Source organism: Globicephala melas, chromosome 16 (genome assembly GCF_963455315.2).
Source record: "Globicephala melas chromosome 16, mGloMel1.2, whole genome shotgun sequence".
NCBI classification, from domain to species: domain Eukaryota; kingdom Metazoa; phylum Chordata; class Mammalia; order Artiodactyla; family Delphinidae; genus Globicephala; species Globicephala melas.
The window spans coordinates 9383739-9395664 of NC_083329.1; the positions used below are offsets into that span (position 1 = coordinate 9383739).

At 52.0% G+C, this 11926-nt stretch overlaps 1 protein-coding gene and 1 pseudogene across 1 annotated transcript in view; both read right to left on the reverse strand.

Moving 5' to 3' along the window:
* Positions 1–5901, reverse strand: part of LOC115843375 (transforming acidic coiled-coil-containing protein 2) — a 136549-nt gene extending 130648 nt beyond the window's left edge. The window contains exons 1-2 of the mRNA XM_070043817.1: positions 5892–5901; positions 5207–5320 (exon numbers count right to left, since the gene is read on the reverse strand). Of these exons, the coding sequence (XP_069899918.1) occupies positions 5207–5256 (50 nt within the window). The 5' untranslated portion in view covers positions 5257–5320; positions 5892–5901. The remainder of the gene's footprint in view (positions 1–5206; positions 5321–5891) is intronic.
* LOC138842379 (transforming acidic coiled-coil-containing protein 2 pseudogene) lies at positions 5876–11233 on the reverse strand (annotated as a pseudogene).
* Positions 11234–11926: the final 693 nt, after the last annotated feature.

Below are 11926 nucleotides of genomic sequence, written 5' to 3' on the forward strand. Positions count from 1 at the left end.
AGCCCTGTAATAGCCCAATACTTCTCAAAAGGAAGTTTAAAATAATCCAAGCAATGTAACCGAAAATCGAACCCAGAAGGATGGGGGTGGGGACGGAGATCTGTCATCCTGGCTTTATCTGCTAAAAGACCTAGGCTTGGTAGCTTCTTTTCTTTTCCTTAATTCATACAGCTGTAGCCCTCCTCAAAACTTTATTCTGAAACTCAAAAACATGGTGTCACAGCTGGTAATTTTAGAAGGAGGAGGAGAGAGAAGGAAGAAACAGATCCAGTGGGAGGAAGGGCAGGAAGTCGCTCCAGCCCTGCCTTTAAGTCCAGCCGGGGCTTCCGGGACAAGATGCCGGCTGCCCCTCGCTGCTTCCTCCTTCTACCCCTCAACGCCTCAACCCAACTGCCCTTTGTGGTTTAGCCTAGGTGTACGCAAAGACCCAAAGCACCTGGGAATAATTTAATTCTCTCAAATGCACTAGTAATTGAAAACGATACCTTTCCAACCATTTCCCCAAATGGAAAAAAAAAAGAGACCCCTTTAAATAAATATTCAGCAAAAACAAACTTCGTGATGTCCACGATGGATTCAGAACTACACATCTGATCATCAGTGGTGTGAAAGCAAAATGCCAAATTCTAGACTTTCCATCCACGGAAGACAGTCGTTGTATATAGAAATCCACAGCCAAGCCATCTGTCAACAGACTCCTATTTCTTAGAGTTGGGTGTACATGTACCCCTTGGGTGGAGGTGAGCAAAGCCACAAGATACCCACGGCACATCCACCAGCAGGGCCAATTTGACGTCAAAAGATGGGAAACTAAGCAGCAAAATATTTGTGCTCCCGGCATCTACCTGGATATGAGATTGGGTTATTAAACTATCCTGTCACCAAGACAGAAAAGAGACATTTCTTAGATATTGAATCTGATCCGTGATATCAGCCCCATTCAAGTTAGCAGAATCTCAAAATTCAATAGATTCAACAGAAGCACGTCACCTGATAACCAAGAGAGTAGAAAACATGGTTTTGACTTGCTTTGCTCTTCTCGTGGCAACTCAAAGCATTATTTTTATGTTGAAATACAATACGATATGGTATACAATAAAAGATACACATAAAGTTTTACAATAAAACAAGATCTCAAAATTTTTTAACTTGAAGCAGATCGCTGTGGGCTACCCAGTAGGGGGTAAGAAAGAGTTCGCTCTCTTCAGCCGTGAAGACATTTTAGCAGACAAGGAAGTCAGCCCTGGAAAAGAAAGATGGCTGGGCTGGAACCTCAACCTCAAGAAGATGAACAGTTACCGCTCAGTTCACTGCAGGAGAAAAGCCCGTGCCACAGAACTGTAATAGGATACCTAACCCCTGCCAGGGGTTGGAATGCACTGGAATTGCATTTGATCAGATATCTCAGCCCTTACTGCAACTCAGCGAGGCAAGTATAGTTGTGACCTCCCCATTCTACAGATTGGCAAACCGAGGTTAGGTACGTAACCTGTAAGGTGCACAGCTGGGTGTGAATCCAAACTTCACCACCACCCTAGCTTCTAGCAGTGTCTGCCTCAGTGTGGCCACCCAACCTCCCCCAGACCACTGCCAAAATTCACCTTCACGTGCAACACCTCCTGTTCCCAGGACATGCACTTCTGACCTTGGCCGGACTTTCTCTGAGGCCTGCCCAGGTCCACGGCACAGCTCCCTCCTGGTGAAAGGTCCACTGGAGCTACTGAGCCTACCCCCAAGACAAAGCATTCCCTACGTTTGTGTTACAGTAGGAATGGAGTTGCCGGGCTGAGACATGAGGGTCACCGTGGGAAGTCTTGGCCTTCTGGATCATTCGATAGCTGTGAGAGCTCTGTGAGGAGCTGGGGTGCTCCAGGGGGCAGCTACTCACCATGTGGAACTGTTGAGGGCTTGGAGTGTGGCCGGTCCAAACTGAGATGCACTGTGGGTACAAAATACAGCCCAGCTTGCAAAGACTTCATATGAAAGCAAGAATGTAGGATATCAGATTAATAATTTATATATTGATTGCATGTTGAAATGATAATATTTGTGTTACACTGGGTTACATAAAATGTATTATTGAAATTAATTTTACCTGTTTCTATTTAGTTTTGAATGTGGCTACTAGAAAATTTAGGATTGCATTTATGGCTTACGTTCTATTTCTTTTTTTTTTAACATCTTTATTGGAGTATAATTGCTTTACAATGGTGTGTTAGTTTCTGCTGTATAACAAAGTGAATCAGCTATACATATACATATATCCCCATATCTCTTCCCTCTTGCGCCTCCCTCCCACCCTCCCTATCCCACCCCTCTAGGTGGTCACAAAGCACCGAGCTGATCTCCCTGTGCTATGTTATGTTCTATTTCTTTTGGACAGAGCTGGTCTATACCTTCCAGAGACCTTTGACTGTCTACTAAGAGACAGAGGTCACCCCGCCTGGCAAGCTGGAGGGGAGGGTCCATTCAGAATTCTTTCTGGAAATCCTTAGCCAATGGGAGAGTGGCAGCCCTTTTTCCTAAGAACCCAAAGCACAGGAAAGGTCAGCCCTTTTCCATCCTCATTTCCTTCAAGGACCAGGGCAAGGCAGGTTCTGGAGCCCAGTGATCTAAATAGAAGTAGACCATGGGCCACAAATGCAAGCCCGGAATGCAAAAGCTACGTAGGTAATTTTAAAAGGTTGGCAGCCGCATTAAAAACAAGAAAAAAAGGTGAAATTAATTTCAGTAACATATTCTAACCAAGTACATCCTAAATATTATCATTTTAACATATAACAATATAAAAATTATTAACGATGTATTTTGTATTCTTTTTCTTTGGCCGCACTGCACGGCTTGTGGGATCCGAGTTCAAAGCGCAGAGTCCTAACCGCTGGACCGCCAGGGAATTCCCTGCGTTCTTTTCTTCACACTAAATCTTCAACCTCTGGGGTGTGTTTTACCCTTAGAGCACACCTCCATTCACATGTGACCAGTGGCTGCCAAACTGGACAGCACAACTCAAGAATCTAAAAGTCTACCACCCAACAAATCCTCAACCAGAGCGAAGCGCACAGAACACCCATTATCATGTAAATGTCTACTGCTCTGTAAACTGTGATAAGTCACACAACTCCAGCCACTAAGATTTATGTTTGCAAAGAGTTCTGATGGCAGCAGAGAAAAAGGACTCAGAATGTAAACAGGAGAAGACAGTGGATGACGCGACACTAACATAACGAACACCAGTCATCGTTAGTTGGTGTGGTTGTGGATTCTTCTCCTTTTCTTTATACTCTTCTATACCTTACGAAGTTTCTAATATTAATTTAGAAATTATAATTTTAAAATTTAAAGTGATTAAAACAAAGAGCCATGAAATACTTATTGAACTACTACTATATGCCTGGTCCTGAGATCTTCTTGTTCTCCAAGAAGGTGATAAAACATCTAGGGACTGAAGAAGGAGCTAATATGACATTTATGGGGAGGGGAGGGGAGGGGAGGGAAGGGGAGGATTTTCCAGTCAGACATTTTTTCCTACGCTTTAACTGGGAACGTCAAAAATACATACGAGCAGAGGCTGCAGGGAATTTTGTGCTAAGTCAGCAGTGGAGACAAGTGTCGAATGCAGATTAAAACTGCATCTGTCTCGGCAGCAGCGTCCGTATCTCACTGGCCCAGAGTTATGAGAGTCGCTCTCGAAGGGCAGGAAAGGCAGCTGGGTGTCAGTGGAAGTGCTCAGACTCGAAAAACAGGTGATCATGCATTCTTTCAGCATGTGTAGAATATGCAATAAATCATTTACAAAATGCCTGCAGCTGTTTGGTAGGCTACACTGGCCAGCCACAGGTACTAATTTAAAGTCCAACCCTGCTCCGCTTCACACAAGCGTGTGCCTGCACACACATACACAGACACGCACACATACCCACGGAAAGCTCTGGAATAGCCAAAGATCGAAGGATGCTGCACAGCTTGGTCAGAATGTGTCTTTGCCACAGTATCTCCCTCTCCCCCAAAGGATGAAATCTCCCAGAAGCTGCTGTTGACAACAGGGTGGCATTTCACTTAGGAAAAGAACAGGCAGGTGTGCTGCAAAGTGTGAAGGTCTGGGATTCGCAGTTGCATCTATCATTTGTCCTCCTCTAATCTTTTTGTTTTTTTAACATCTTTATTGGGGTATAATTGCTTTACAATGGTGTGTTAGTTTCTGCTTTATAACAAAGTGAATCAGTCATACATAAACATATGTTCCCATATGTCTTCCCTCTTGCGTCTCCCTCCCTCCCACCCTCACTATCCCACCCCTCCAGGCTGTCACAAAGCACCGAGCCAATATCCCTGTGCCATGCGGCTGCTTCCCACTAGCTATCTACCTTACTACGTTTGTTACTGTGTACATGTCCATGACTCTCTCTCGCCCTGTCACAGCTCACCCTTCCCCCTCCCCATAACCTCAAGTCCGTTCTCTAGGAGGTCTGCATCTTTATTTCTGCCTTACCCCTAGGTACTCAGCCATAAAAAGAAACGAAATTGAGCTATTTGTAATGAGGTGGATAGACCTAGAGTCTGTCATACAGAGTGAAGTAAGTCAGAAAGAAAAAGACAAATACCATATGCTAACACATATATATGGAATTTAAGAAAAAAAAAATGTCATGAAGAACCTCCTCTAATCTTGAGAGGGGTGTGACTGCTGCTGGTGATTAGACATTCCTGCTTGAGATTAAGCAAAATTGAGCCCATTTGCCTCAAAAGGTAATGAACTAGATTAGGAGGTGTCGGGCTCAGGGGGTTGGGAGTCGTGAGGTGTGCTGTCTAAGGGGTGCAGGGTTTCTTTGGCGGGGTGGGGGATGACCATGTTCTAAAATTGACTGTAGGGATAATTGCACAACTCTGTGAATATATTAAAAGCCACTGAATTGTACACCTTAAATGAGCAAATTATATGCTTTGTGAATTACATCTCAATAAAGCTGTTAAGGAAAACAAAGATAAGCTCAGATATGAAAGCAACTCACTCAATTCCTTTCACAGCAATGGAGCTTGTAGTTATCTTAGCCACTGCTTTACCTGTACAGAGAACGGGAGTGACTAGGTGTTTCTTTCTTAGATAAAGACTCATGTATTAGCAGTACCCTCCTTTGCAAAACATCCAGCATGTCTCTGCCAAAGGCACGTATCATGGTTCTCCAAAGGCTGCTACCTTTTCACTGACCTTTCTGCTCCGCCCGCACTTCGGGTCTCGTCTGAAATGACCTCGCCCATGACAGTTGGAGCATCCTCCTCAGGAACCGAAGGTAAGGTGGATGGGCCGAGCCCAGAGCTCTTTCTGGGATAGAGTAAAAGAAGCAATAAATATTTTAAAAGGCATTTTTCTCCATGTCCTACTGAAAAGCCCATTTCCCAATTAAAGCTTTAAGTGTCTACTTCACCAAAATCTCAGGAAAAAATTAGCTTCAGGCAGCAAATGGCTTTGAGATGCCTTGGGATCAGTTAGGTCTCTCTGCATAACTCTGCATAAATAAATCCAGATTCAAAGGCAGATGTATTTGGACGCCAGAAAAACTTCTGATTGACCATAACCTGTGACCTTATAGTGCACTGCCAGCCTGTAAACATTTCATGCTTTGCGAACAGTTTCAGTTAGAAGAATTAAAAGAACACAAGGCAAGGAATAAGACACGTTAAACAGACACAGCTCCCATGCCTCCAAAGCACTTCTCACATTTTTCAGAATCACAGCACATCCAGAGATTGTGAGCAGGTAAATTTCAACAATTAGATATGGAAAATTTACCTTCTTCTAACCACCCATCTCTTTGATTGACTTTTTAAAACCAAGTGGGAACCACTTTTGAGGCTGACCCCGTATTCCCGTAGGAATTTATTCTTGTAAGTACCTCTCGGCGTCGAGCGCTTCTGGATCCAGGCTTTGCAGCTTCAGGTCCCGAATCTCGTCAGGTTCTGCAGGTGAGGAGACAGGCACCTTCCCATCGCCAGCAGGAGTGGGGGGCTCAGGCCCGGGCTGCCCCTCAGCCTGCGGGTACCCGGCCGGGCTGTCCCCGCTCGGGACGGCTGCAGCCTCCATCCTCAGAGCCCCTTCACAGCAGCTGGGGTCCCCAAGGCTTCCTGGCAGAGCCGAGGCACAAGCCGCACCGGAGAATGTTGTCGTAGTACCTGCTTCAGGCAGGTGAGCACACACACGTGCCCCGGTCTCAGCTGTGCTCAAAGTGACGTCATCCTCTGCTTCCCTAGCAGCTCCTGCTCCCAAGCCGGGCTCCAGGGGAGTATCCACCACTTCCCCAGCTGGTGGCTCCAGGGTGCTCTGGGTGCCCAGGGCGTTCTGTGTTTCCGAGATCCCAGCAGCACCTTCATGCCTCCTCTCACCCCTAAGTGTGTCTGGGGTACAGGCCTCACTGATGGCCTCGGCCACAGTCGGAACAATCCCATGGGGAGAAGATGCTCCCTGGGCAGAGGTGGGCACCGACATGTCACCCAGAGCCCCTGGATGAGAAAAGCCCTGGGCACCATCTTCTCTGGGTTGACTGTCTCGGCTAGATGTCTCCTGGTGCTGTTTTCCAGGAGGAATTCTGTCATCTTGAACTGCGTCCCCTTCTCCACGGCTCTGGGGAACCACCTGCAAGTCAGCATCGGGAATCTCTGGAGAAGTCACCTGTGAAGACAGACCCGAAGCTGCTTCCTGCCGGCCGCTTTCCTGCTGGGAGAGGGCCTGACTCCCAAGCCCCGGCCAGCCTTCCCCAGACCCCTCTGGCTTCTTGCTTTCTGTCAGCATCTGTGGAGGCCCACTCGTTTCCTTCCCCACGCTGGCACCTGGCAGGCTCTGCTCTGCAGCTGGCCGTGCCGGCCCCGGCAGCTTTTCCGGAGCTGGATCCTGGGGACCCAGACGAGAAATCTCAGCCTCTACAGTCAGCTCTTGCTTCTCCTCCTTTGACTGCATCCAGAGTCCGGCAGGAGTGGTGGGGAGAGGGGCGATGGCCACTCCTTGAGTCCCATCTGGAAGCTTCTCCGGGCTTGGCGTGGCGAGGTCCTTGCCCATCACACTCTTCCCAGCTCCTGCCTTTTCTCCCAGTGTGCTCTGGGGCCGATCGGCGGTCAGGGCTCCAAGCACAGACTTCTCAAAGATCTTGGTGATGTGCTCTCTGAAGTCAGGGAGCCCAGCGATCATACTGGTGTGCCTGGAGCTTGCGTCTACACCAGCTGATGCTCCCTTCCTGGGATCCCTGGAAGGGCCTACCATCCTCTCCCCACTGCGCTCTCTACCCCCTGCCGCATGACCTGCTGTGCTCCCCTCACTGGCAAGGTGTGCCGAAAGTTCACTGGGCTTGGCACTTGCCCCGGGAGTTCTTGAGCCTTTCTGTTCCTCTGCGGTCTGCTTTCCCTTGGCCAGAAGTGGCACCCTGTCCAGGTAGGGTATGGAGTCCACAGGTCCCTCAAAGGTCCCAGCTTGGGGGCTTCCGCTGCTGGCTGGCACGGCAGAGAGTTCCTCACCTGCAGCTCCTGGTTGCCAGAGGGAGGCAGGGGAGCCACACGGTACCTTCGTGGAGGAGGCATTTTCCAAGACAAGCAGGGGCTCCCGTGTGGGACAAGGGCTTTCGCCAGGAGCTCTGAGGCCTTGAGGTGAAACAGCTTCCACGCCACTGTCTTCTGCCCCTTTCCTGGCAGCACCCTCCATATGCAGGTAAGGAGTGTCAGGGGCAGCCTCTTCTGGTGGCCTGGACCACAGGAGCCTCTTTGAGTCAGGGACAGCCTGGGCTGCAGAAATACCCACCTCGCTCCTGGGACTCCCGCCCAGCGCGCTGGCTGGCGGCAAGGCACCCTGGCAGCTGGCGGAGGGCTGCCCAGCTCGGCAGGGCTCACCTAGGGCACAGGTAGAAGCTTCCTCCCCAGGGGAGGGGCACTGCTCTGTTGGGAGGAAGCCCCCACTCCGAGCAGCTTCTCCTGGCTCCCCCGGAGCCCGCTGTGTCCCCAGGTCTCCTCCGTCAGCGTTCCCACCAATCCCAGCCGTCCCACCACCCGCACCTTGATCCTCGGCCGATGGGAAACTTTCAAGAAGCTTCTGGGGCTCTGCATCCGTGGCAGCGGGATGCTCCATTTCCTTGTGTGGGGCTAACCCCGACTGCCGCCTGCCCTCCTGGGTTTCATCACCGGCCTCTCTCTCTGGGGCCTCCTGGGTGGGTGTGACTCTGGGGCCGGCAGGTGCTGGAGCTGGTGGGCAGCGAGCTGCCTTCAGGAGAGCTACTGAATCAGGCCGACAAGGCGGGGCCCCCACTGTGTTCCCACTTGCCTTCTCTGTCTCACCCAAGTCCTGGAGCGGGGGCCAAGCGTCAGCTGCTTCCGAAATGCCTGCATCCCCGAGACATGCCTCTTCATGCTGGCTGCCAGCTTTCCGCCCATCAACCAGCTCCTGCTGGGACTTGTTTGGCCCCTGTCCAGCACAGCAACTTTCCTTTCTGCTCAAGCTACATGCAAGAGAAGAGTCTTGTAAGGTGTCTGCGGCAGGAGGTGGGCCCCTGGACAGCTGACTGCCACTGCATTCCCCCTCTTGCCCGTTCCCCCCTAGTGCAGGCAACTCCGGTCTCTTTGGTGCTGACAACTCCAGCGGCTCTGTCGTACAATTCTCCGGAACCGTGTGCCCGGGAGGTGAACTTGGAGCAGCAGACGGACTGCCCTTGGGGAGCTCGCTCTGAAGTTCTGATTCAGAAGCCTGTTCCTCTGCTCCATGAGCGGGCAAGCTCACATCTTCCCGAGGTTCCACAGGTGTGTGGATCTGGGGAGAATCTGCACCCAGGTTCTTAAGCTCTGCATCACCTGGGTAAGTCTCTTTCTCGCTTTCGCACCGTTGGGACTTCTCCCTGAGCGTTTCGGAGGTGGATGCTTCTGGGTCCGTTTGGGACTGCTGGAGACGGTTCTCAGAATACAGTGAGGGCCTCTCGGTTGCAGCCACTCGTATCCCGCTGTCCCCTGGGCAGGACAGGGTTTCCTGCTGATCTAGCTCCAGGCTGAGGGTCGTGAGCCCACAGTCCACTGCCAAGTTCTCCTCCTCAGGGGGAGGTGGCCCATCGGTGTGGACTTCCTGTCCAGTTGCATCACGCCCCAGCCCATGGGCGTTGGGTGGTGTCACCGAACCCTCCGCATCACAGCTGCCCAGCCTCTGCGCGGATGGGTGGCTCCTCGTCTTTATTTCAGATTTGCCCTCCGCCTCCTGGGCTTTGGGGACGACCTCTGTAGCAGGAGTTGACAGGAAATCCGATTTCTCTGATTCTAAAGCAGGAAGAGGGTCCATTCTTCCCAATGCCCCCACATCCTGAAAGGTGTCAGGATACTTGGTCTGCAGTCCTGGCCCCTCCCAGACAGCTCCCTCGGGAAAAACATGTTTACCGGCTCCATCCGGCCCAGAGGGGGGGATGGGATCCTGCTCGTGGAGCTGGTGCAGTGAAGCAGATGCATGGACCACTTGGGCTTCTCCCATCATTCCACAGGCTGCCGAGCTCCAAGCTGCATCTTCTGATGGAGAGCTGGGCCTGTCCACGTGCCCAGGGGCCTCCTTTCTGAGTGGCTGTGCTGAGGCCATGCTGGGAAGGCTGTTGCTCTCCACCTCACCAGTTAGCTGTGAAACCTCGTCCTTTTCCCCCTTTGGGTCAGGCTTGCAGCCACAGGCTTCGGGTTGCTCTGCCTGAAGGTTCCCAGGATCTGCACCCTCGGGGGGCTCTGGGGCTGCCTCCTGTCCTCTAGGGTCGGCCCCAGGTTGTCTGCTTTCCGTAGCCACAGCTGGACCCTCGGGGGCTTTGCCTTCATCCTTTGGCCCCAGTGACCTTCTGGCATTTTCATCTGATGCGCCGGGAGGGGGAAGAGGCAGAAGCCCTTGCTGGACCTCATGGCTTTGCTCCCTATTCCAGAGCTCTTCCCTCTCCTCCGGGGGTGAAGGGAGAGGACCCTCTCCGGGGCCGCCTTCGGGACCCGCTCCCTCTCCTCCGAGGTCTGATGCGTGCTTCTCCTGTCCTGCCAACCCTGCTTCTGCCCGCTCTGTAGGAACGGGCCTCTCAGCATCGGAAATCATCTCTCTGGGCTGTTCTGCAGCAGCAGCAGAGGCCCGAGCAGCTGGCTGTGAAGTGAGGCTTGAAGCTGGGTCCGTTTCCTCAGTCGCCGCGTGTGGGGCGGGCTCGGGGCTCACAAGCAGGCCCCCCTCGGGCTGGTCATCTGCCGTCACACAGACGGCCTGACGGGGCTCAGCTCCTTGCCTCCCTGTCTGCGAGTGACCCCGAGCATCAGGGGCAACCAGAGTCTCCTCCCAAGAGTCCTTGGCCCCCGGTGCCAGGGCAGGACCCAGTGACTCCCAGGGCAGCTCTGTGGGCGGCGGATGCGCTCCCACTTGCCGCGGACAGCTTTCCCGGGCAGCGACCTTCGCTCCTGCTCCTTGGGTTGCCCCTGGAGCACTCCCGCTGGGAGGGCAGGCCCTGAGCGCCCCCGAGTCATCGGTGAAGTCCTGAGGCGGCCCCTCCACTTGGCATTTAGGGGCTGGATCTTGCGGGGTCGGGTTCTCGGGTTCTGGGGGGGACTCTTCCGGGCCGGCTGAGCTCTCTTGGCCTGGTCGGGCTGCAGCAGGGGCCATGGGGGCTCCCCGCGCAGACTCTGGCAGGGGAAAGCCACCTGCAGCCTCTTTCCCTTGGGACTCAAAACCACCAGTCCAGCCATCCTCTCCACACAGCTGCACCGTCATCGGCTCTCGAGGATCAGCTGCTGAAATTCCCGGCACCTGGCCAATGGAACTGGAGGAAGACAGTTTCTGCCCCTCCTCTTCCTTCAGTCCTCTCTCTCTTCCGGCGCTGGGGGCGATTGCAACCACCCTGCGCTGAGTAGAGCTGTCCATCCCAGGGACAAAGGCTGCTGGGGCGTATCCTGGGGCATTTGGGGAAGGTTCCCTCTGGGGGTGTTGAGCCAGGGGACAATCTTCAGGTTCCGCTGCTGGGCTTGCCAAGCAACCTTCCGGGGCGCCCTCAGCAAAGGGCACGGAGGCCAAGGGACTCCCCTGCTCCCAGGGCTCCGGCGGGCTGGGCAGTGGAGAATCTTCTTGGCCCATGGCTTCCTGTGGGTGCTTCGGCTCAGTCACCTCTGGGGACATGATGCAGGGATACCGGCTGGCAGCACCTTCAGAAGTGGAGCAGGAACCTCCATGCCCGACGCTGCCAACAATGAAAACATTTGTTGTTTTATCAGTTCTCATGGATGCCAAGGACAGAGCCACAGCCCAGGCAGAATCACTGCACACCTCTCCCCACCAAAGGCCACAACACACACCAGCCTCGTGCATCTCATTCCTCTCCATGAAGAGACACCCCCCAATCCCACCCCACCTGTAACCATGACACGTGCCCTCACTCTCTGCAAAAATTAGTGCAGAAAATCTCAAACATTCGATCTGAGGCTTTCCATGCTGGTCAGTAGAGAATGGGGAAATATGGAAACTAATTCATAATTGTCTACAATGCAGGAAACTCAGAAGGTTTTGAATAAATATAAACCATGGTAGAGAATTTGGATGAGCTCTCTGTAGTTTACAGAGAGGTCCTGAACACTTCTGCGGATCCTTAGATGTTCAGGAGAAAGGCAAAAATGGGGAAAGCCAAGCTTTGAAATCAAGAGCTATTCTTGCAAAAAGTTAACTCAATTCTTTACATTCAGCGGGTGGTACTGTGAGGCATAATCCAAAAATCAATTCTATTTAGCTGTGGAATTTCTGCATATGAACTACATATAAAATTCCTGGGAGCTGAACTACCTTCATACCCATATGTGTCTCAGCTTGAAATTACTTTGCTGTACAGTGTGTAAAGAAAAACTGTGAACATGCAGGAAACTTGGGGGAATATGGCTCAGAGTCAGGGACTTGCTATAGATCATTAACTATCCAGTTACT